This window comes from Neodothiora populina (assembly GCF_041146345.1).
Source record: "Neodothiora populina strain CPC 39397 chromosome Unknown canker_contig_17, whole genome shotgun sequence".
Lineage (NCBI taxonomy): Eukaryota > Fungi > Ascomycota > Dothideomycetes > Dothideales > Dothioraceae > Neodothiora > Neodothiora populina.
The window spans coordinates 1048638-1073106 of record NW_027191406.1 but is presented as its reverse complement, the minus strand read 5'-3'; the positions used below and the strand labels follow the sequence as shown (position 1 = coordinate 1073106).

Sequence of the window (24469 nt, the reverse complement as noted above, 5' to 3'; positions counted from 1 at the left end):
TTGTGAATATTGCGAAGTCGCCCATCCTGAGACGGGAATTGAGACGGAATCGTTGATCAACGTCTGGAAGCCTCTAGACCCCATGGATGGATGGGCTGACATTGACGTGGCTTCCACTCCTCATCAGGGCCTGAGTGCGTTTCTCTGCTTGCAAAGAGCACGAAGGGTGTGAAACGTCGTTCACTCTACCTGCACATTTTGCTCCACCCCATGACAAGGGTAAGGCAAGTAGAAGAGCCAACTCGGTAAGAGTATCATTGAGAAAGGGCGGAGATGACAGCTGAAGTCGCAGTCGTGGTATGTGCGCCATGGATGTGGAACGTCGGGTGATGGCACAGCACTTCCCCGACGATCGCTCAGTGCTCTTTCCAGTCCAGTTCGAGTCTGACTACTGCAGCGCTTCTGCCGTACTGTATAACCTCTTCGCGATAGATCTCCTCGAACTCTTGACTTTATATGCTCTTTCTCCGTATCGCGAGAATAATATATATATATCTACATTTACATATATGAACATGTGGCTATGTGCTCCCTAGGTAGGGACGGCCCGCATTGTACACCTTACTGTACATGGCGAAACACGAGTTCAATAAATATATCTCCTACGTCGGTGCTTTTGTGATGCAGGATTGCAAACGACCCCTTGTCGTTTGATCTACTCATCTGTGACGCCAACTCTCGATCCCAGCCATAGTATTGCGAATATGCAGAAAGTGCAAGTATAAGTAGTTTCTTCGCTTTTCCTTTTCGATTCGAGTTCCATTTCCCATCCATTCTTTCTATACAGTCAGGCAGGCCTACTTTCAACGAACCAAACAATCGTTCTTTTCAATAGAAAACAGAAAATCGTCGATTATCTTGTATTAGCAAAAACCGTCAAAATGCAGTTCCAGATCTCTACTCTTGTCTCTCTGGCCATGGCCATGACCGCCGTCAGCGCCACCCTCGACCCTGCCACCTCCAACACCAAGGGCAAATGCCCCTCGTCCAAGTTTACTTCTTCGCCTGTCAAGACCTCCAAGGCCATCCAGGCCGCCGAGTGCAGCCACAACACCAGAGTGTCTGGCCAGCAGACCTACGCTGTCTTCACCACCGACCACAAGTACGACAAGTCCCACGGTGCTCCTTACGGCACTTGCGAGGCTTTCACCTCCACCGCTCCCACCAGCGCTGACATGACCGAGTCCAACGAGGACTGCTGGACTTTCTTCTGGACCGGCAAGGGAGAGAGCAGCGGAGAGGGCGCAGGATGCATCAAGGACCCCAACAACGGCGAGTGCGGATGTGAGAACTCCGACGGAGAGTTCATTTCTGGCTCGAGCAGCTGCAAATAGATGGCCTCAACTGCAGAGAGGAGCCACATACGAGATCTGGGAACACGAAAGGAAGATATTCGTCGAGTCATGATTCCGATGAGGATGTCCATGGATAAGGGATGCATAAAAGTATAGCTTGCTGTATCTTGTCAAATTCAAAAGTCTCGGGCTTGAGGGCCGAGACACGTCAATCATGCCTTGCTCACCCTATCCATCTAGATGCTACTACTGCTGCTCAAATTGTAAAGACAGTAGTGCGAAGGGGGGCGTATTTCTTTAGCTGAGAGTCACTTGCCTGTAACGCTTTTGTCCAATGTTCTACTCACTACACGAATTCCATCCGAGTACAGTCCCATTAGTCGAGAAAGGGTCATGCAGGTAAGAAAGAGGCTTTCAAGCCCCACTCAGCACTGGTATGGCTGAGGAATATGGCACCAAGACCGCTCTTTCAGTAGTCGATGCCCCAACTTCCGATTTAGATCTATCCGAGATTGTGATATTGATAAGGCTGACCAGCAGGTATAAGATAGTATCGAGTAGAGGCTCAATAACCAATCACCTAGCTTGCCACCAGCTCGTTGATAAGGGAGTAATCTTGTGTTCTTGTCACTACTCACACTGCCAAGCAGCTTATGGTGCGGAATGTTCGGAGAAGTAAGCAGAGGTGTGTTAAATTTCGCTGAGCGACATTTGAGAGGTGTAGCGCGCTGATCATTCGAGCACCGGGGTCTAGAGCATATCCGCATTATCCCACATCTCGCCATACACTTCCCACCACGAGTCATGCAGTGGGGTAGTAATACGATGATGGGAGCGGGGCACACTTACCATATGGTCTCACGATGTCCTCGATCTGTGGCATGAGTTCGACCATTCGACATCAGTGGTGGCGCAGCGATTGCTTATCGCATAGCTATTGAGGGCACATGATTATGGTCTGGCGAGCTCTACCCTCACCCTCATCGGCGTGCTGTAGCGCATCTTCGGTAGTGCTCAGACGAGGATGCCGGTCACATCACCCTGCAGTGATGACCTTCTGGCATGCGGATGTCAACTAGAGTTAGTACTGTGGGGCATGCACCGTGGTGGGTGCCGCAGCAAATATAATGTAAGCCTCTCTTCAAGCAAAACTTCCGCTTCCTGAGCCTTCCGTCGGTGGGCCTAGCTTTAGAAACACATATTCGGACGAGATCATGGCCGATTATATCATTATCGGAGGGGGTACTGCAGGCCTGGTAGTCGCTTCCAGATTAACAGAAGACCCATCTCTTCGAGTGCTTGTGATAGAAGCTGGAGCCGATCATCGTTCTGATCCACGGATTGTGGTCCCTGGACTGGCAAGCCAAGTCTACGGAGACCCTGACTTTGACTGGACCTATATCTCAGCACCACAGGTATGTTGGACATTTCGTGGTCATGTTTAGCCAAGTATACTGAGGGAGTGATGTAGCGTGGACTTAATGGCCGGCAGCTGCATCAACCTGCTGGTAAAGGCCTCGGGGGCTCTTCAGCAATAAACCTGGGCCTCATGATATACCCATCGCTGTCCGGTTTCAATTCGTGGGAGAATTTAGGTAACCCGGATTGGGGTTGGGATGGCATGGCCCCATACTTTCGTAAATTTCATACTTTTCATCCTCCCAGCGACGGCATCAAGAATCTTCTTAGTCTCGATTATATCGATCAGGCGTTGCACGGCACCTCGGGTCCGATCCAAACCTGCTTCGGCGAGGACATCTTATCATATACGCCATACAATGAAGCCTGGCCTAAGGCCTTCAAGGAGTTGCATCAAATGACCACACGTGATCCGTTGACAGGAAACGCCATTGGTGCATTCTCGAATACAGGAACCATCGATCCGAAGACACGTCAACGCAGTCATGCAGGCAATGCTTATCTGAATGAAGAAGTCGCTAGCAGAAGCAATTTGCAGATCATGACAGAGACAGTAGTGACGAGGATCCTACTCGAAGATGACTTCGCTGGCTCATTCGTAGCAGTCGGTGTTGAGATAATGACAAAACATGGGGAGAGACAGACTCTCAGCGCTGCTGAAGTGATACTTGCAGCTGGTGCTGTCAAATCCCCTCAAATACTAGAGCTCTCTGGGATCGGCGATGCTAGTATCCTTCAATCCAAGGGTATTGAAGTCAAAGTCGACAATCCAAACGTGGGCGAGAACCTGCAGGAGCATGGCTATGTGCCTATGAGCTACGAAGTCGCGGATGGCCTCGTATCGGGAGATATGCTGCGTGATCCTGCTGTCGCCAAGCAGCTGATTGATTACTATTCAGAGAATAGAGGAGCTGGGCCCCTCGGCGTATGCACTATAGCTTCTTCATACATGCCGATCGTTGATTTCGCCAGCGAAGAAGGCCAGAACGAGTTGGAGGCATTATTGGAGAGGTACCTAGATACCCCTGAGCATCTATACAAAGACTTTCCAGGCAAGGAGTCCCAGTACAGGCTGTTACGCAAGATCTTACATGATCCCGAGGAGGCTTCAGGCCAATACACCTTTGCTCACTTCCAAATAACACCGGACAAAGGTGTGTTGCTCAAAGACGTCTACGGGATGAGCGAGGAAGGACAGTTTATCTCTGTCGTTAGCGTTTTGAATCATCCATTCTCACGCGGTTCGGTCCACATTGCCTCGTCCGACCCACTCGCGAAACCTTCGCTGGACACCGGATTACTGGAGCATCCCCTTGATCTTGAACTTATCGCACATCATATCCTCTGGACCGAGAACCTAGTCTCGGCAGACCCTCTCTCGAAGTTGCTCAAACCAGGCGGTAAGCGTTTGCCGCCCATGCCTTCAGAGCCAGGAAAGATGACTCTGGAGCAGGCAAAGCAGATAGCCACTGATCGAGTTGTGCCACATTACCACCTCTGCGGCACTTGCGCGATGATGCCAGAGAGGAAAGGGGGCGTGGTTGATAGCAAGCTGAAAGTATATGGAACGAAGGGTCTACGCGTGGTGGATGCAAGTGTTTTCCCACTGATACCAAGAGGAAACATCCAGTCAAGCGTATATGCTGTGGCGGAAAAAGCAGCGGATATCATCAAGGGAGAATTGGCTGATGAGGCGGACGCTGAAGATGTTCAAGAATTACTCTCCGAGTGGAGGAAGTCAGGATCATAAGTGTGTCGTGAAAGAGACTAATTGTCACCCAACGATCGCATAGTAAGTTAGTGGACATGCCAATTATCTGATGTAACCAGCTGGCTGACTTTGGACGTCGTAGGTCTAAATGAACAACGAACCAATGTTGGCACGTCTTGAGGGTTACGACAACCATTCTGACTCGTATTCAGAAGATTACTGCCTGTCATGCATAACTGAGAGCGGTCATAACACTCAGAAATCAAGACAATGAAAACCATCATATGTCATAATATCTCAATCTTCGAATAAGCAAAACCCTATTTCTTACCGACATGTGGTTCTCGACCCTGACGTTTCGATGCGCCAATCCACCCCGTTGAAACGACACTCAAACCTTATTCCGATTAGGGAAGTTCATGAACATCGAAGTGGTTGTTGAATTAGAGATGTAGATTGATAGAAGTTTTTGTTATCATCTAACTGAGGTGGTAATAAATGATGATCGAAGAAATTGTATACATCTGAATATTCAGACAGAACAAAGCTGACACCGCAGCTCTAACGCAACATGCTCATGTCGTAAATCGTACATTGCTCCCAAGTTTCAGGCGCCGTGTTGTGAAACAATGGGCGAAGCTCAGTACTCGATCTTCCTGAAGTGGGAGTGGGAGTTGTCTCCCTGTATAGAATCTTCTCGCCGAGGTTCGTTCGTGAGACGCTCACGTATGAAGTCAATGATAGCGGCAATGGTCTTTTTGTCCGTAGGAACGTAATGGCCTCCCTTATGACGAATCACCTCTGGGGCGAACATCGATCCTACCAGCATGAGACTGATGTCCTCACTGATCATGGTGTCGAGCTCGGCGATGATACACATGCCGGGTGTGGCAATGATGGGATTGTAGAAACCCAAGTAGTGATCTGAGGTGCCTCTGAATCCAGACATAGATACCACAAACTTTAAAGGTCCTTGAGGGGGCTGCAAGTCCATTGCAACTTGCTGACTGGAGATGGATGAGAGGCGTGCGGGATTTTGTCGTGCTTCAAGAAGTGACGCAATCATGACTGCCAGCGCGGCTCCTTGGGAAAAGCCAACGATACCATGGATAGGACCAATGCCACGCATGTACTCCATGACCCAGCGGAGAGACTCTTCGAGACCACGGAAAGACATATCGTTAATGTCGAACCATCCTCTGAGATCTTCGTTCTTCTCGCCAACACCTTCGTATCCTGGGATACCGGAGGCATTCAATAATGGAGCATCGGGATAGAAGAACTCCACACCTTCAGGATATTGCTCTCGTAGATCTGATTCTATGGTTTGTTTGATGCCTTCTCGGATACGACGAGTTTTTGCGCTGAAAAAGTCTCCCGATTGTGTGTAACCTAGCTCATGGTGAGTATTCAATTTCCTGGCAACATACGTGTGATCAACATTTCTTACCATGTAACATCAATATCTTGACCGGGCCAGCTGGCGACTCCGGCGACTCTGGCTCGGACTCCGAGAAATAATCGACCTCGGTGATTAGAGGATGCAGCCTCTTTTCCTGGACGAGATGCTGTTGTTCAGCTACCAGCACGGATGCTCGCCTTAAAGGTGTACCGAATTCGGCTGCCAACACAGATCCTCTACGGAACGCGGATGACGCATCTGCATTTGGCTCTGGAAGATCTCTTTGCGAGAAAAGATACGAGGACTTTCGCCGCATGAAACTCGATGCGGCTTCGTCAACTAGGAAAGGTTCAAACTTCATTTTGGTAGTCTGACTGGACAGAGAGTCTGCTGTATGATAGTGGATTCAGATTGCTGAGGCGACTCCTATCTCGCGACTATACGTAAGCAGAACAGTTGATTTCCAACGAAGGAGAGGACGCAGAACTGGCCGCAGTGGAGTCCAAGGTCATCGACTATATAGGAAGAGAGAGATGGAAAGGTGATCGTTCACCTTAGAACATTTACTCGTTTCGTCAAAAGGGAGATAATGCTGAGACTAGTCGCTCTTACCGGACGTTTGTCTCTCGAAGTCCAAGAATGCCTAAGCAAGACATTTCGGCCGCCCCAGACACACATGTAAAGTACCTAGCAAAAGGGACAGTCCAGAATAGACAAAGTCAATGGACCGAAAGGGAGCTGACATGTGAACACGAAGGCCAAAGCTCCACCGATTCGGCGAGGTGAGACAATGGAGTCATTGCCTAACTCATCAGGGCGCCATGAGCCTTCTGGATTGTTGACAGGCGAGGACAAACCGCAGGCATTGCAGATTCCAACGACGGGGACATTGCCTTAAGGCAACCAATAACGTTTCTAATTGCACTGTCGATATAGCTCCCGTACCGGATGTGTAGACTCGCTCGTTTCAGCACAGAGTCGAGACTCCGGAGGGTGATGTTGACCTCAAACGGATGTACCGCAAACGGAAAGGGCTGTCCAGTGTATCGCAACGATTGTAGGAAACATGAGGTATACTATGAATATGCTAGTTCAGGTGATAAGCAAGCCTTTCTGGCGATAGCGACGATACAGATCACTATCGAAGATGGAAAGGATATCGAGACTAAGAGCTTAATGTGCTAATTCGATACAGAAACTAATCGTATTACGACAAGCATTGATGAGAACGTGTTCCTCGAAGTGAGCAGAACGCCATAAAAAAAATTAACGTGGGCTAGTCCTGGTTGCGGGCGAACCTCTCGGGCCGGAGCCGTTGAACTCAAGCTTCACTAGATCGAGGTGAAGCGATCGCAGTTGATACTCTTAGCCGAATAACCGGCCAAAATGATACCACCTTCCTGCAAGTATCTCTGGGTGCCTACCTTGACATAATACCACTCGGCTCTGTGCGAACGATACAGAGATATGACACGAGTCTGTTAAGCGTGACAGGGCCGGACGCCACTCTTGATCGTCTGCAGATGGACATTGCAGGACTCTAGAATTCTACTCCACAACTACGGATCTTAGTTAAACGTTTATCGCAACGTCTGATAGTAACAAGTTAACCTACGACCAGCCATTTCTTTTTTCCTTTGATTTTGCTGTCTTGGGCATTGGACATCTGTAAACCGCCGTTGAAGGAAGCTGTGCATACTGTTTCCGCCCAATAGATCTTACCTGATTGAGGTCGACTAAGCCGGTCCAGGCCAATGCCATGTCGCCGTATACATGTGGAATCTCAAGCTATATCAACCACGATGGCTACACATCCTTAAACAATGTCTCAACTTTCTTTTCCAGCCGGTCTCTTCTGTGCAGCTCATGGGAATGACATAATCGTGGCATCGCAGCTATCTCCGCATCGTGATTATTCCTCCCTGCTCTATTCTTGTATCTAATTGCAATCTTGCGTCCTTCTATCAATTCAGAGATTAGCAAAATTACATCTACATATCTGTCAGATACGAAGAATGAGTGCCGCATTAGCAAAGGCTGAAGAGTTGGAACGGCCTCCTCCAGCAAACGAGCCCTACAGTGTAGCTCAACCCGGCTCAGAACAATCAGGAAGGAGTAAAACTTATAGGAACTTCAATCATCAGGAAAGTCTCCTTAAAACTTTGGATCCACAGGTTACAACTGCACATGAGATCTTTGAGCAAAGTGGTATGTTCGCTCAACCCACTAGTATGTATATGAACGCGATCTGACCATCAGCGAAGCTTCCGAAGTACCCGATTTGAACTTCTTGGGTTACAGGCCATTTGACCCTGTCAGCAAGACCTATGGTCCTTATCAATGGCAGACCTATGCTCAGGTCCAGGAGAGGCGGAAGAACTTTGGTGCAGGCATTGCCCTTCTACATGAGAACTTGGGTATCATGAAGAAGCAGGAAGCGGTCGGCCTGTGGTGCATGAATCGCCCGGAGTGGCAAGTTGTTGGTATGTTCTGCTTACAACAAATTGGGTGATTCATTGCTGACTTATGCCTAGATCTCGGATGCATGTCACAGTCATACTACACGGTATCGTTGTACGACACATTAGGTCCCGAATCTACAGAATACATCATAAACCACGCTTCGCTGCACGTCATCTGCTGTTCCGCAGAACACATTCCCAAGCTTGTAGAGATGGCACCAAGATGTCCCACCTTGAAGATGATCGTGTCTCTGGACACCGCGGCCCGAGACTCATGGAACAGAAGAGATTCCAAGGCTATGATGTCCCCGCTCGCAAACTCGGGTATCAAAACTTACACGATTGATGAAGTCGAGGCCATGGGTAAACACAACCCCCGTCCATACCACGTTCCTGGACCGCAAGACATCATCACTGTGAACTACACGTCAGGCACGACCGGCTTCCCCAAGGGTGTGCTTCTTACTCACGCGAACCATGTGGCGGCAGCATCGTGTATGATCATCATCTTACAGCTCAAGCGAGAAGACATCATCTGCTCCTACCTCCCACTCGCACATATCTTCGAGCGTGCGGCCGAAGCAGGCGCTATGTGGGCCGGCACAGCCATAGGCTACTACCACGGCAACATGTTCGAATTGGTCTCCGACCTCAAGGAGCTCCGACCGACGAACATGGTCAACGTGCCTCGTCTCTACAGCCGCTTCGGCGCAGCCATCAAAGCCGCCACTCTCGAAGCTCCAGGTTTCATGGGCACCATGTCTCGCTGGATCACATCATCCAAGCTCGCAGCCATCGAGGATCCAGTCAACCCATCCAACAAGAACATGCTCTACGACTACATCTGGGGCAGCAAAGTAGCCGCCTCCCTGGGCCTCGATAGATGCCGAGTAATGGTGACGGGATCCGCGCCCCTCGACGCATCTCTGCACCAGTACCTCCGCGCAGTCTTCGGCAACACCTTCAGCCAAGGCTACGGGCTCACAGAATCATATTCGATCGCACTGGCGCAGATGCAGGGCGATATGAGCGCAGGCAACTGCGGAGCCGTGCTGCCAGCAGCAGAGCTGTGTCTCGAAGATGTTCCGGACCTAGACTACTACACGAGCGATTCGCCAAACTCACGAGGAGAACTCCTCATCCGCTCGACGACTCTGTTCCAAGAATACTACCTCAACCCAGAAGAGACGAAAAACGCCATGACCTCAGACGGGTGGTTCAGGACAGGCGACATCTGCTCGGTCGACGATAGGGGCCGCTTCAAAGTCATCGATCGCAAGAAGAACATCCTCAAGCTGGCCCAAGGCGAATACGTCTCACCCGAGCGCATCGAGAACATCTACCTCGCGAACATCACCTGGGCCTCGCAGGCTCTCGTGCACGGCGACAGCGAAAAGGCGTCTCTGGTCTCCATCTTCGGCATCGTACCGGATAAATTCTGCGCCATCGCCAAAGAAGTCCTGGGCCGCGATGTGCTGATGGAGAACCAGGAACTGCTTCGCGCGGGCGCCGAGCCGGCGGTTCAGAAAGCGCTGCTGAAGGAGCTGGAGACTGTGGGTAAGAAGAACGGACTCAATGGGTTCGAGCGGGTCAAGGCTATCAGGTTGATGATTGAGCCTTTTACTGTTGGAAACGAGCTTCTGACTCCGACGTAAGTGACTTTCTTCCTTTGCACCTCAGCGTGATTTTGAGAACCGGAAAAGAACTCTGCTGACGTTTCATGATCCTCGTACAGCCTTAAACTCAAGCGCCAACAAGCTGGCAGACACTACCGTGAGTTCATCGACGAAATGTACAAGGAGAGCAGCAAGCCGGTTCCTGTGGAGAAGCTGTCGCTCTAGAAGACGTGAACAAGAGAGTACGCAATGCATCCTAGGGTTTTGTCGAATGGTGGATTTTGTGTTTGAGAGGGGAATCGATTTGCGAGGCATTAGGAAGGTGGAGTCTACGGCGTTATACCCAGACTTGTTTTTGCTTACACATTTACTTGCACCAGACGAGGTGTGTCTTCCTCTGATCAAATATAGGAATCGCGTTCATATGCGACGTAGTCAGAGGTTGCTTTGCTTGCAGACAATATGGAGCTCGACGGCTCAATTAAGAAGAATGTCAAATAATCAAATGCTATGGGGGTATAGAGCGCCAAAAAATCAAGAAGAAGGTCGTTACACAATTCATTAAGCCAGCAAAAGACTACTCGGAGTCTTCGGAGTCATAGGCCACCAGGGCAGGTTTCGTTATCGTCGTCGTCGTCGTCGTTGTCAGTTGCTTCATAGTCGCACCAGACGACGTAGGCAGAAGAGTCGAATGTTCATCGGACAGAGACCCCTCGGTCGCGTTGCGTTTCCTCTTGATGCCGGAGATGGGTTGAAACACGCTTGCAGTATCGCCCGTGGGAGCCACGGAGGCGAATGTAAGGAAAGGATCTTTCGCGGCGCGCGTGTTGTCTCGGATCTCCTGCTGTAGAGCGGTGCGTCTGCGCTCGGCTTCTGCTGCGCGCTTTGCGGAGGTGGATATTTTCTTGGGTTTCTTTTCGATGCGTGTGTTGTCGCCATCGATGTGTCTGGTCGTGGCGCTCTTGTCGTCTAGCAAGAACAAGGGCTTCGAGGCTGCTTTTCTCGCGCTCTCGTCCGCGTCATGGAATGCGCCAAAGTCAATGAATTCTGCGCGGCGCTTGTCGTCTTCGTTTTCAGGTAAAAGTTCGACGTGCAGGCTCATTTTGTCAACGAGTTTCTCGTCGGCTTTCGCTGCTTGATCTCGCTCTTTCCTGCCCACGCGGAAGTCTCCTCTCAACCGGCGGTTCGCATCATCTGGATCCTCCCAGTCACGACTCTTTGCCTCGTAGAGCTCTCTGATCCTCCTTCCTTGCTCTTTCTGCTGCACCTCGTCCTGTTTCTTCCCCTCGAGCGAAGCGAAAGCGTCGGCCCTCCTCTTCTCTCTTTCCTCCGGGCTCAGAATCTCCAACCCCTCCTCTCCCTCGCGCACTTTATCCTCGCCCGTATCCCTCGCCTTTCCACCTTCCGTAACAACATAGGCCGTGTTCTTCGGATCCGTGCGAATCTCAATAACGCCCCCGCACGCGACGTGTTTCATACGAAAGCTCCATATCGGCGTCGAGTAGTAATTGCCCACTTTCTTCTTCTCTGCGTTGAACCGCACGCCCTGGCCTATGATGGTCGGCTTGGGACAGTGATTGCACCACACGGCGTACGGCATCTCGAAGCGTACGGTCAGGATGCCCTCGGACTTTAACTTGTTTGCTCGCGCGCCCAGAGCGTGCTTGCCCGCTAGTTTGTTGGCGCTTGTCCTGCCTTCGTGCTCGGGCGGTATGTACCGCCCCATGTTGAAGCCTTGCATCTTGAGAGGGGTCGGGAGAGCGGGGTGCCCTCAGTATAGTGACGGGTTTGTTCCAAATGGAGGGCTGAGTCAAGGGACTCTCGATAAAGCGCAAGAAGATGGTGTAGCAGAGTTGATTGAGTGGCAGTGACAGATATGTGTAGAGATGAATGGAAGCATTCCAATTCCAATGTAAGACACGATTGGCTGATAGACACGAATCATGAGGCTAACCTCATATCAAGCTCTCGAGTCATGGTCAACGCGGCTCGGCGACCTCCTCCTGTTTGATCCTATACTGTACGCTCGTCGGCCACGCTTACCTGTCCAGTCACTTTCGTGATATTGCCGACAAGGACCTGCCAGTACAGTCGATTCTTTGATACTATGCATGCAATCCTATTGGGGTGTCGCTCAATTGAACCAGAACGTATCCCATAGCTTTTTCATACCCCTCAACGGTCGGCGTGGACCCGCTACAGAAACATCATTCATCCATGCCTCGTTGTTTCTGCAATGTGACTCACTAGAATCACCTTCCACAATGGGTACCACACTTGTGACACCATTACTTCCAAGGTAGGTTCCTCGTCGGAATTGACTTGTGACAACCAGGCGAAGGTGAAGGGACCGACTGCCTCTGCTTGATATAAAACCAGCTGTAGTCGGCGGTCAGGTCTGCAATGCTCACCTTCATTTGCTACCTCTATTTCATTTATGACTCTGCCTCTACAACTGCTATCTATCACCAAGGATCAAGCATGTCTAAAGCAGGACTCCTTGCACTGATCGACTCAGACGCAGAGAAAGACCTGCAGATCCACTTCCTTCAGTCTTTCCTACGTGCCGCGTCGCCTAACCCACCAGGTGATACAGTAGCTGCAGCACGCGTAGTGACCAACTTTCTCGCCCACCAAGACATCGAGTCATCAATCATTTCCCCCAAGGTCGATGCACCAAACGTAGTTTCACACTTCGTCTGCACAAGCTCCAATATCGAGAATGAGCATGCTCTTCCGAAACTAATCATGAATGGCCATCTCGATGTCTTTCCCGTCTCAGATGGTGACCAATGGACTCACGATCCATGGGCCGGCGAAATCGATACCTCAACAAACAAGATATACGGTCGAGGCGTTGTGGACATGAAAGCCGGGACAGCCGCTCTCGCAGCCGCGTATGCATATCTCTTTCGATTCAAGAACCAACTTCACGGGACCTGCCTCCTCCAGACAGTAAGTGACGAAGAGACAGGCGGCAAGTGGGGCACGGCGTACCTCCTCAACGAGGATGAAGACAGCGAGCTATGGCGCGAAGGCGCCGTGCTGAACGCCGAACCCTCTGGCTTTCAGAGTTACCGCTTCGGCGAAAAAGGCACGCTTCGAATGACATTCACCGTGCAAACCCCAGGGGGTCACGGCGCCTTTCTGCATCTAGACGAAGGCGCGATACGCATCTCTACGCGTTTGATCACCAGTCTCATATCGCTGATCGAAAACTCCACTGACTTTCACACGCCTCCTGACATCGAGAAACACCTCCGTCGACCAGACGTGATGGCAACGATCGACACCATCATGGGTACAGGCGCAGCAGCCATCATGAGCAAACCAACCGTGAATATCGGCACCATAAGCGGCGGAAGCAAAGTAAACGTGATCCCCAACGAATGCGTGTTCGAAGTCGACATCCGCCTGCCAATTGGCCTCACCGCCAGCACAATCTTGATACAGATCGACAAGCTGCTGTCGACAGACTTCCCCCAAGCCAAGTACTCGGTGCACGAAGCCGCGTCGAACCCAGCCAATGCATGTGCGCCAGAGCATCCATTGGCGATTGCGATTGCCGACAATGCAGAGGCTGTGCTAGGGGAAGGTAACCGACCGCTGGGCATCCCCAGTATGGGTGCCACGGACGTCAAGCATTTCAGATACCTGGGTGTTCCGGGCTATAGCTTTGGCGTTTCTCCAGAGGGTATGGCGAGGCGAGACGAGTGTATTGATCTTCGTGATTATCTGGCTCTGATCAAAGTGTTGGCGGGCACAGGGTGGGATTACCTTGGGGGAGGCAAGTGAACAAGCACGCGGAAACACTTTGAATCCGCTCGTTTGAAAGTTTAGCTTCTTTCATACAAGGAATCGCTGCAGGTGGCTGCACTGCATAATCGCTGCAACCATCAATTGTGTGTCTTAGCATCATCTCCCCGAGAAGGTAACAGATATGCAGGCCACTTCAAGTCTTACCACAATTACAATCATTCACGTGTGCCTTGATGAGTGAAGATAACTCGAGATGATTTAGCAAAGACATGAGTGATATTGGTCGTTACTGTCTTGATCATATATCTCAGGGCAGCAAGTTTCGATTACAGCGAAGCATGCACGACGGACGAAAGTAATTTTGGGCATGTGATTTATCTGACAGTCTAGCATGAAGGTCTATGACAGGTCTATCCTGTCATCAGAGAAACCTATCACCTCAACCGTTGCTCTATGCGTTGGATCGTGGTAAACATGAGCTCTCGTCGGCTACGCCTCACTATAGGCAGCCGTATTCATATGCAGCCTTTGCTCAGCAAGATTCGATATGCGTCGTCTATTCCGCGTCTACCTGAGACCAGCACTCAGGTATCTCCCGAGATACAAAAATTTCCGCATTACTGTGCTGTTGATGCCGAGCCTATAGAGCGATACTGCCCCGGAGGCTACCATCCAATGCACCTAGGAGACACGTTCAAGGGCGATCGTTACAAAGTAACCCAGAAGCTAGGTCATTGGGTGGTTCTCAACTGTTCGGTTGGCTACTGATACTATGTAAAGTGCTTCTTCTATCATCTATATCTAGAGGTAAAGCCTTGGGCTGACCACGTCAGGCTGCATAAACACGTGGCTGTGAAGATAGCCACGTCCGACAGCACGCAGGGAGCTCGTCGAGAGATACAGGTAATGCAGGTCCTTGACCAGAACACTCACGGCTCAACAAACGCGCAATACATTGCACAATTGCTAGATCATTTTCAGTCTCCTGGGCCGAACGGGACACATGTTTTCCTGGTTCTCGAACTGCTTGGGCCCAGCATTCCAGTTTCCATTGCTGCTCATGCACCAGATGGCAGGCTTCCTGGTGCTGTCGCGAGGAGATTAACATGCCAGCTTGCACAGGGACTGCGATTGTTGCATGAGAATGATGTCGGGCATGGAGGTGTGTTCTTCTACGTGCCTCATCACTGTCACAACTTTCTTCTGCTCCGCGAGAGACGCTGGATTATATACCAGACAATACTAACCCGGTATGCCAGATCTACACACAGGGAACATTGCCTTTACCAACAAAACTCCTTTGGATCAGTTATCCGAAGAATCAGTCATCAACAAACTCGGTCTACCACAGACAAGTCCAGTCCTAGCTCCATACGGTAAACCACTCACGGCGAGCGCACACGTCCCTCGCTATCTAGTCTGGCCAGCTTCACTCTCTCAGCGTGCACCGACTATCTTTGATGATGTAAAGATCATGGACTTTGGAGTGTCTGTTCTTCAATCAACCGAACGCCGAACACCAACCGGTACCTTGCGCACGCCTTTAGCACTCCACGTGCCGGAGGTCCTGTTCGCTGGTGAATGGGACAACAGGGTCGATCTCTGGATTTTCGGGTGCACGGTAAGTAGACATTGACATCGCTCGTACAAAAACATGGATACACGGTGCCTATCAAACTTACGAAGTCCCGAACATCCAGATCTTCGAGCTCGTCACTGGCCAACCGCCCTTCGACAGTATCCTGGGTGACAAACCCGTTCTCATCCGTCAGATGATCCAGTCAATCGGTAACCTTCCTGCGAACTGGCGGCTTCGGGTGTCTGATATACAGAGTATTGGTATGTCTGTCAAGGTCCTGCCTTCGTTATTAGCTTCTTGGTTATTGACATTGTACAGAGGAGCAGGGGTTTAGTCTTCAGGGATGGCTCGAGGAGGTTTACTTCGACGAGTCTAAACCAGATGATTTTCGTGAGATAGATGATGTGGGAGATTCACTGCGGATGCTGATGAGATTTGATCCTCGAGAGCGGATCTCGGCGGCTGATGTCTTGGAGTCAAGATGGCTTCGGAGAATGATGGTCGGGTAATTGATTTACTTCATGTAGGGAAATTTGTGCAGACTGTGCACTCGAGCAGGAAACGACAGGACGGCGTCTTGGCGATACGGTGGACTTGTTATAACTTTTGATTGCGATGCATTTCATCTACCTCGAAAGCGAGCTACATGAGTCCATGAATCCTCTATCGGGTGTACCAGAGTTGCTTAGACTTCTCCTCGGTACTCTCAGCCTCCCACGCTATCGTGATGTTCAAATCTCTCTTCGCGTCCTTGTTCTTCTTGAACTGAATGCTTCCTTCGATGGCCTGCCCTTTCTTCAAAGCGGGACCAGTCCTTTCGGAGTGATCGATCATAACGATGCTTGATCTCCAATGAGTCTCGGGTCCGAAAGGTCCAGTAGTGAAGAAAACAGGACCAGAGTCGGCCTTCTTGGGTGGGGTACCCTGCAACATGCTCTGCGGCACCTCCTGCGTGCGAGATTGCATAAAGATGGTATCGAACCAGATACAGAAACCGTCGAGCTCATCGATGTCCTTTCCGAGCTGAGACTTGAACGACGCCTTGAAGTCGAGTTCTGCGGTTGTGACGGTGTGCAGATCGAGGACCTTGAAGGGCATTTCGTCCTCTGTGCGACCGACGATGATGTCCTTGACGGGGTAGCGCACGAGAGTGTCCTCGTAGATCTTTTCTTGCATGGCTGTCATGTCGAAGCCGTACACGTCCTTCCAGAAGGAGATGTTGTCCGCGACATGGTCTGGGTCTGCGATTGGTGCCATGTGCAGAGTGCAGTGGCTCGGGACCATCAGACCATCGGGTTGAAGGTACCTGTCTCTGGCATACAAGACAGAGTCCAGCATAGCCTCGTAGAGAAGCGTGTAGCCCATCCATTCACTGATGATGATGTCTACTTTGTCGACTGGAAGGGTGACTTCTTCAATCTTACCCCTGACCAAGGTGATCTGGTCCGAAAAGCCGTTGGTGTAGATGTTAGCACGAGCTTTGTCGATGATGTTGGAATTGTCGACGGCAATCACACGCGCTGCACCGGCTTTGGCGCAGAACATGGACAAAATGCCGGTTCCGCAGCCTACATCGAGCACCGTCTTTCCGGCGAACAAATGCTTGTTGCCATAGACAAAATCTCTGTATGAGTCAGTGCGGACAGTGTCTTGAAGCATTGTCTGGTGGATATCTGATGTCTGTCAGTTATTATTTTTGCTAGCATAATGATCAACGTTACCATTGTAAGAATACGAGTCAAAATAGCCAGGGTCCTGGTGGTTCTCGTCCTTGCCAGATTTGCCAGAATCAACCTCGTCCTTTCCAGGCTCGGTCCATCGGTCATCAAGCGTCTTCTCGACAGCAAGTCTGTATTCTGAAAATTGAGCGCGAAGAGCCGCTAATTCCTCCTCGAGGGCTGTGACCTTGTCTGTTGAACTGCCGGCTGGCACCTCATTGGACGAGACCTCATCACCTTCTTGTCCATCGAGAACATCATCTAGAGAGAAGAGTAAAGCATCGTCCTCGAGGGCGGGCTGCATGTACTTGTCATCCTCGAAAAGATCCTTGGAAGATACATCTGGCTTTTTGTTTCCGTTCTTTGCCTCACTACGGATGTAGTTGACAAGCTTGATGCCACCAAGAAAGTCAAGATCTAATGTCAATGCATAAGCGACTATTCTTCATATTTCGGAGGTTTCCAAACATACACACCAAAGTTTTTGGCGACCTTCAAAAAATCAAAGTCATGTTCAGTCGCACAAAATTTGATCATAGAGGCTGCATCAGGGAAAGTCTTGTCACTGAAAAAGTCTTTGACTTGAATGACTTCCTCGTCAGGCTCTGCATCCTCCCAACCTTCACTGTCAGGTCGTACAATTGACTCTTCACTACTAACACTGCTTAAATCATCCTCAGGACGGACCATTGTCTCTTTAATCTTCATGATATAATCAAGAGGTAGGCTGAGGTGGTAGTTCGATTGGCTCGTCACTAATAATTTGTCAACTGAAGCTGCGCAGTTGCCAGCCAGGCGCCAAGATTTCCCCGTTTTGGGAAGGAGAACCCTCGAAAAAGGCCTATCGACCCGTCTATCTCCTGCCTATCGCCGAAGCTATGACCACTCGAGCACGACATCAGGATCCCCCATCACAACCTCTACAAATGCGACCCTACTCGCCCTCGCCCTGCGAACTGGACGACAGAGCTCCAGACAGGGGTATGTCGGGCAGAGATAGCGACGAGACTTCGCTGTTGAGCGATTCATACTCAAACCGACGAAGCCGCGAAGATGCCGAGACACTGCTCGCTGAACGGGCTGAACAAGGACATCACTTCACAGTCAGATCCGTGATACTCGGCACTCTTATCGGAGTTGTGATCTGTTTCTCCAACACGTACTTTGGGCTCCAAACAGGATGGGTATCCAGTATGGCCATGCCAAGTGCGTTGATGGGATTTGCTTGGTTCAAGGCAGTATCCAAGCACCTAGCTTTCCCATTTACGCCTATCGAGAACGTACTGGTCCAGACAGTGGCAGGTTCAGTAGGAACGATGCCTCTCGGATGTGGATTTGTGGGGGTCATTCCCGCGTTGGAGTTCCTTCTGAAGCCTGATGAGACGCCGGATGGCAGTACCGGACTCCACCTCAGTCTTTGGAAATTGATTGTTTGGGCTTTGGGCCTATGTTTCTTTGGAGTCGTGTTTGCAGTGCCGCTGAGGAAGCAGTTCATTATCAGAGAAAAATTGAAGTTTCCATCTGGTACGGCCACAGCTTTGATGATCGGTGTACTTCACGGTGGCGAGAAGAACACCATCAATGACCAAGGTGACGGTGAGCACGAGGGGGAGCGTGCGGCCGAGGACGAGCAGCGGCTCATGGCAGATGCTCCCGACTCCACAAGTGACAGACAGAATACAGGAGAACTATCTCAAGCTGATCTCGATGCGTCGAGTATAGACGATCACGCTGATTGGAGAGCAAGAATTAGGTTGCTGACACTATCTTTTGGCCTTTCCGCTTTATATGTACGTATATCGGTCTCGAAAGAATTGGACTCCAACTCCATTACTGCAGGCTCCTGCCTGAATTATAGCTTACCAATCTCAGACTGTTGTTTCATACTTTATACCGCGTCTTCACGATTTGCCAATTTTTGGAATGTACATAGCAGAGTCTTGGCTGTGGACGCTGAACCCGTCACCTGCGTACGTCGGACAAGGCATTATCATGGGTCCTGCTACCACACTACACATGTTACTTGGCGCAGTCATCGGATGGGGCGTACTGTCGCCACTTGCGAAAGCGAAACACTGGGCACCCGGTCCTGTCGGTGACTGGGAGACTGGAAGCAAGGGATGGATAGTTTGGATCAGTCTCGCTATCATGCTAGCTGATTCTATCATCAGCCTTGGTTGGCTTGTCTTGCGACCTATCATAACTTACGGCCGGCTATATCTGCCGAGGATCATCGAGGGCATCAGAAGAGGCACTCTAAAACAAGAACTTCGCGAACTTGCGAATCCAAAAGCGAGGGGCTACAGAACAGTTGGTCTTGAGGGCAATGGCCGCACCTCTCCAGACTACGGAGCTGCCAATACGAACCCATCGAAATCGAAATCTGGCAAGGATATGCCAGAGCCGGATGCACCTCCAGAGCACCTCATCGGTTGGAAAGTCACCGTGATAGGCCTCATACTTTCGCTCATTGTCTGTATGGGCGCCGTACATTATACGTTCGCTGGTCTCATACCCATCAGCCTCACCGTTCTAGCTCTCGTGCTTGCCTTGATTCTCTCGATCATGGGTGTCCGCGCTCTGGGAGAAACTGACTTGAACCCTGTTTCTGGTATTTCGAAGATCACGCAGCTTGTATTTGCCCTTGTTACTCCGCAAGGTGCTCCGAACGCGGTCATCATCAACCTTATTGCAGGTGCCATCAGTGAGTCTGGCGCTCTCCAGGCTGGTAAGTTTTATTTCGAATATATATATTGTGCGAAGGCAGGCTGACATGAATGTAAAGGGGATTTGCTCCAGGACCTACGCACCGGACACAACCTCGGCGCCAGCCCGAAGGCTCAGTTTTACGGTCAAATAATCGGCAGTGCGATCGGTGCAGTGATCAGTGCTTGTGTATACAAACTTTACACAAATGTATACGAAGTTCCTGGAGGCATGTTCCAGGTCCCGACAGGCTATGTATGGGCATTCACTGCAAGACTAGTCACCGGTCAGGGTTTGCCACCTATGGTGGGCGAGTGGGCTACAGGGGCAGCAATTGTGTTTTCTGTGCTCACTATCCTCAGAATGTACGGAAATGCCACGGATGCAAATTGGACCCCTTTCATCCCTGGTGGCATCGCCGTAGCCGTTGGTACGTTCATCGAAGTTCTCCTGACACATTTGTGATTACGAATGCTGACTTTGAGGCCCAGGCATGTACAACACACCCTCATTCACTTTTGCTCGCACTATTGGCGGGCTTGTCAGCTGGTATTGGAAAAGCTGGCGAAAGGAGCGTGAAACCCCCATCATCATCTTGGCAAGCGGATTGATTCTCGGAGAGGGTCTTTTCAGTATCGTCAACCTGGCGCTGGCGAGTTTCCACGTGCCGCATCTTTGAAGTAGAGATCTAAGCAAATAGTCATATAAAAGAGAAATGCGTGTCACGAACGTCGAGATGATCACATCGAACCTTCACTTCGGCCGAGGATTGACGACCTTGGACATGCAAAGCGATAGCTAGCTGAACCCGTCTCACTATGGCTTGAACTAACGCAACTCGAACATGCAAAGTAAAGTAGGCATGAACGATTTTTAAGCGACTGTCAAAGTAGACGATCCGGCCGGCCCCCTTCCAACGGCGGGAAGCCCATTCACGGGAATTAGATCATGAGGTGTGACAGCCTACGAGCACCAACAATTCCAAGTGCTCCCTCCACATAACTAACAAAATGTCCTCCCCAATCCGGCGGCATGGAAGCACGCGACTAAGTGCAAGTGCCAACATTTACGGCCTATATGTGGACCGATATTTCTTTCATGTACCATTCTTGGTGGTTGGTGTTTTGGCACCTTCCACTTTTGATAGCCGACGTTGATATGTAGGTGCCGACTCTTCCATGGCTTCTTACTTCGGAGTAGTTCGAGTGGCTCCGATGGACCTACTAATTCTGCCCGGCGTGGCCTGTGCACCGAGTGCATACCTGAACACATTTGAGTTGCAATCTCTTGTCATTAATTCTTCCGTGTCCACGGTAGCGACCTACCTTTTGGGATAGCAGATCTGCTCCCGAGGGTCAGAATGCAGGGGTAGTCTGCATTAGCCATGAATGATGTTGGGTCAAGAACAAGCAACCATCCCACAAGGGTTCATTCTTGAGAAACTGTGTTCGGGAGAACTACTAAGCTATCACACCATCCTGGCCCCCAAAAAGAAATACTCACCAGGTCTATGAAACATCCCTCTCAGCGGGGGGGCCCTCAGACCCGGGATGTGCTGTCTTGAAGTTCAAGTCTGCTTGACAAGACTGTCCCGTCTAAATGGACCATTCGTAGCATTGTGTGACAAGTGCGGCTTGACTACCTAGACTATCAGATTGCTAGACTCCACCATGCAGTGGACCGTCACGGAACTCCTCTAGCTTGCTGTCCCGCAAGTGTTCCACCTAGCGGCTCATCCTACCACTTCAATACTCTGGAGTCACTCTGTTTCAGAGTAGTCTATGATCGAGTGCTCTGGATTTGCTGGGATCGACTAAAGAAACTCGCACACGCTTGCGGCGCATTAGACTCATGCTTACCTTGCTTAATGCTACGTCTCCCATCTGATACTATCATGTTAATCTCAAGACACTTTCTGTGAAATATGTATTCTGCTTGCCCCGCCGACTTGGACTCATCAATCATGTAGATCAAGGTCTATGAGTCCTTAGGCTAGCACTATAGAGATCCAACATGGATTTCAGCAGCGCGACCATCCCTTTCCAGGCTGTGGTTGCAGCTGTATTTGTCTTGGTGTACTCTGCCATATGTCTATCTTGTGGATTGCTCCTGGTTTGGGTCCTTGTCTCCACGAGAGACATATCTTCTTGTAGATTTGCTTGCTATCTATCACCTCAAGATGCCTACTCACTTTGCGTACAGATGTCTTCCTCCTAGCGGTTTCGACAAGTCTCAGTACATCTTTCAACATGATCCAGCATATATATTACCTTGCCAACTGGCACGACCAGAGGCAAGGACAGTACGAGGCATCGCTCGCAGCATATGATAAACCCTCGTTAGCTCTGGGGCCTCTCGCGAAAGGCCCCAACGAAGCACTTTTCTGGACTGTCCTGTATTTTTACAATGTCGACTCAATGCTCATGATGTTTTGGTATATGACACGTAGTCCATACCACATCACTATTACTCACGTTTTTGTTGATAGGGCGATCTCACTTGTCTTCAGCGTCTGGGGGTGGAAGTCGCGCAAGGTACAGCACAATCAATACTGGATCGGTATCACTTCGAAAGTGGTTGCATGGGTCCTGCCAGTGTTAGTCATAAGTCTTCGGAAAGCATATCAGCTTCGGATCAATTTCTCATCTGCTGTAGTCTTACTCAATATTCTCTGTAAGTCCAATATCGTCACAGCAGGTCGGTCTGTAGCTAAACAATTCTCAGTGTTATGCAGCTTTTCCATAGGCACGATTTGTATCATACTGATACTCACGAAATACTTGCAAGCTCGTCTTACCGTCGACAGCTATTCCACAGGCAACGCACCCTCTGCTGAGGGACCAGGAACGTTAGTCCACCGCTCGATGTGGTCTGGGCTGAAGTTCAGAGTGGATCCCTGGTTGGTCCTGAGGTTCACGATCGCTTTCTTGTTCCTGTGGTATGTTCGCTTATAGTCCGATCTTGTTAGCCATGTCTGAAGCTGATTGTTCAGTCTCCTGGAGGTGTTCTTAATCACTTTTGAAGTCCGCAGGTATCGGAAAATACAGAAGTCAGCCAGGCAGAAGCAGCCTGATTTCGGAGTAGCTGCGACCATCACGGGTAGGCTTCAACTTTCAGTGACCTATCCATGACAACTGCTGATCTCGCAATAGACACATTGAATTACATCCCTGGCGCAACGGCCAGTCTACTAGTATTCTTACTCTTCGGCACCACAGGCCATTTGCGGTCCATGTACCGGAGCTTGTTAAAGCGAACAAATCCCTTCAGACGTAGGAAATCGCCAGCCCTAAGCGAGGATACAGAAGACTGGACTCATATAACTCGAGACGTCGAAATGATGGGAACGAGGAGTGCGATCACGAAAAATACTTCGGTAGAGGTCTCGGTATCGGGAAAAGATGATGTTGGCTGCAATGACTTCGAACGATACGCCCTCCGTACTCAGAATGCCTGGTTTCCTGGCCAGGATCTAGGCGTACTGCATGATCCATAATCTATGACCATGATTGTCTGCAGTGCGCCAGATCCCATCGCGGCTCAAGTGCAAGCCACTATGATTCGAGTTTTCTAGTACGTTGACGGCAGTACCGACAGACGACCTCCATCAATGACAAGCGACAGTCCATTGAGGTATGCGCCAGCTCTGCTTGCTAGATAGAGTGCTGTACCAGCCATATCCTCATCCTTACCAGCCCTGGTAGCCGGAACATAGTCCTTTTTGAAGGAACCCAGCTTAGTCGGATCATCGATTCCTGGATACAGGAACGTTGCGAGGTCTGACGGGAAGACTGGGATTTGTTAGCAAGAGCTTTCGCGCACAAAGTGCGACTCGCAACCAAGTTCAGCAAACTTACTTCCCGGCGCGAGAGAGTTAACGCGGATGTTGTACGGAATTAACTCTGTGGCGAGACTTTTCGCCATGAGCGTAACAGCTGCTTTACTGGACTTATATGCCATACTCATATTTCCTTGCTGGAAAGGTGCAGAAGATTAGCGAAACTCAACTTTTGACCCTTCATGAGCTAAGGGGCGTACATTAAGCACGATGGTACCAACCTTATTGAAACCTCCAATACTGGCTGTCACGACGATCTGGCTGCTAGTTTCGGGAATGATATTGCGCTTGTTGCCCTCGTCAAGCAGTTCCATGAACGCAAAAGCAGTAAACATGACAGCGGCAACATTGACGTTCATACAGCTATTGAAAGCGTCCCAGTCTTGCTCGAAGCCAGCTTTGGCATAGTCAGCCAAAGGAGCATCACCAGACTTGATCGCATTAGAAGGACCCATGGATCCCGAGTTTGCGACGAGCAGGTTGATGAACCCAGTCTCGGATTTGATCTGCGCGGCCATGGATTTGAGAGATTCCTTGTTCGTCACGTCGCCTACTATGCTGACGATGTTGGGAGAGATCTTGCATGCCTCGTCGAGTTTGTCCTTTCGACGGCCGACTATGTATACTTTGTGGGCTCCATTAAGGGCGAGAGCTTTTGTTATCATGAGGCCAATGCCTATAGGTGTACATTAGTCTTTATATTCCGAGTCTTATGCGTCATGATTGTTTATGGTTACCTGTAGCACCGCCAGTGACAACAGCCACCATGCCCTTGATGGAGAACAGATTGCTTGCTTGCAGTGATTCACTCATTTTGACGAGGTGGAAGAGAGATAGGCGTGTGTTACTTTCAAGAAACTACGACGGAGGTCTGAACTTCGAGAGACGTCAAGTGCTTCAACCTGTCAGTCTAAGACCAAGTTTGACTAAATCCTTACTTAGATGGTATATGTCTTGCTCTACA

General features: G+C 50.1%; 10 protein-coding genes across 13 annotated transcripts; 6 read left to right on the top strand and 4 right to left on the bottom strand.

The window, feature by feature from the left end:
* Positions 1-881: 881 nt before the first annotated feature.
* On the top strand, positions 882-1334 carry AAFC00_004270 (uncharacterized protein; the record flags this gene model as incomplete). Its single annotated transcript, XM_069343885.1, has 1 exon — positions 882-1334. One exon carries the CDS (start codon positions 882-884, stop codon positions 1332-1334), a length of 453 nt encoding a protein of 150 aa, XP_069202436.1.
* A 1175-nt stretch (positions 1335-2509) lies between these two features.
* On the top strand, positions 2510-4464 carry AAFC00_004269 (uncharacterized protein; the record flags this gene model as incomplete). Its single annotated transcript, XM_069343884.1, has 2 exons — positions 2510-2710; positions 2767-4464. The coding sequence occupies 2 exons, from the start codon at positions 2510-2512 to the stop codon at positions 4462-4464; spliced, it is 1899 nt and encodes a 632-aa protein (XP_069202435.1).
* A 601-nt stretch (positions 4465-5065) lies between these two features.
* On the bottom strand, positions 5066-6188 carry AAFC00_004268 (uncharacterized protein; the record flags this gene model as incomplete). Its single annotated transcript, XM_069343883.1, has 2 exons — positions 5066-5817; positions 5876-6188. 2 exons carry the CDS (start codon positions 6186-6188, stop codon positions 5066-5068), a joined length of 1065 nt encoding a protein of 354 aa, XP_069202434.1.
* A 1654-nt stretch (positions 6189-7842) lies between these two features.
* On the top strand, positions 7843-10130 carry AAFC00_004267 (uncharacterized protein; the record flags this gene model as incomplete). The annotated part of the gene is made up of 4 exons (XM_069343882.1): positions 7843-8035; positions 8092-8310; positions 8362-9940; positions 10025-10130. 4 exons carry the CDS (start codon positions 7843-7845, stop codon positions 10128-10130), a joined length of 2097 nt encoding a protein of 698 aa, XP_069202433.1.
* Positions 10131-10482: 352 nt separating this feature from the next.
* AAFC00_004266 (uncharacterized protein) lies at positions 10483-11646 on the bottom strand (the record flags this gene model as incomplete). The annotated part of the gene is made up of 1 exon (XM_069343881.1): positions 10483-11646. One exon carries the CDS (start codon positions 11644-11646, stop codon positions 10483-10485), a length of 1164 nt encoding a protein of 387 aa, XP_069202432.1.
* A 740-nt stretch (positions 11647-12386) lies between these two features.
* Positions 12387-13700, top strand: AAFC00_004265 (uncharacterized protein; the record flags this gene model as incomplete). Its single annotated transcript, XM_069343880.1, has 1 exon — positions 12387-13700. The coding sequence occupies one exon, from the start codon at positions 12387-12389 to the stop codon at positions 13698-13700; it is 1314 nt and encodes a 437-aa protein (XP_069202431.1).
* A 1216-nt stretch (positions 13701-14916) lies between these two features.
* Positions 14917-15577, top strand: AAFC00_004264 (uncharacterized protein; the record flags this gene model as incomplete). The annotated part of the gene is made up of 2 exons (XM_069348442.1): positions 14917-15285; positions 15365-15577. The coding sequence occupies 2 exons, from the start codon at positions 14917-14919 to the stop codon at positions 15575-15577; spliced, it is 582 nt and encodes a 193-aa protein (XP_069202430.1).
* Positions 15578-15906: 329 nt separating this feature from the next.
* Positions 15907-17651, bottom strand: AAFC00_004263 (uncharacterized protein; the record flags this gene model as incomplete). Its single annotated transcript, XM_069343879.1, has 3 exons — positions 15907-16916; positions 16965-17378; positions 17438-17651. 3 exons carry the CDS (start codon positions 17649-17651, stop codon positions 15907-15909), a joined length of 1638 nt encoding a protein of 545 aa, XP_069202429.1.
* A 188-nt stretch (positions 17652-17839) lies between these two features.
* Positions 17840-20346, top strand: AAFC00_004262 (uncharacterized protein; the record flags this gene model as incomplete). Of its 3 annotated transcripts, none has more annotated exons than XM_069348150.1 (4): positions 17840-18751; positions 18834-19689; positions 19747-20097; positions 20159-20346. In XM_069348150.1, 4 exons carry the CDS (start codon positions 17840-17842, stop codon positions 20344-20346), a joined length of 2307 nt encoding a protein of 768 aa, XP_069202427.1. The 3 variants fall into 3 exon arrangements, with proteins under 3 accessions (XP_069202427.1, XP_069202426.1, XP_069202428.1); XM_069343877.1 differs by having other exon boundaries at positions 17888-18751; XM_069343878.1 differs by having other exon boundaries at positions 17945-18751.
* A 2891-nt stretch (positions 20347-23237) lies between these two features.
* On the bottom strand, positions 23238-24318 carry AAFC00_004261 (uncharacterized protein; the record flags this gene model as incomplete). Of its 2 annotated transcripts, none has more annotated exons than XM_069343876.1 (4): positions 23238-23458; positions 23525-23642; positions 23706-24181; positions 24243-24318. In XM_069343876.1, 4 exons carry the CDS (start codon positions 24316-24318, stop codon positions 23238-23240), a joined length of 891 nt encoding a protein of 296 aa, XP_069202425.1. The 2 variants fall into 2 exon arrangements, with proteins under 2 accessions (XP_069202425.1, XP_069202424.1); XM_069343875.1 differs by having other exon boundaries at positions 23727-24181.
* Between the last annotated feature and the right edge of the window lie 151 nt (positions 24319-24469).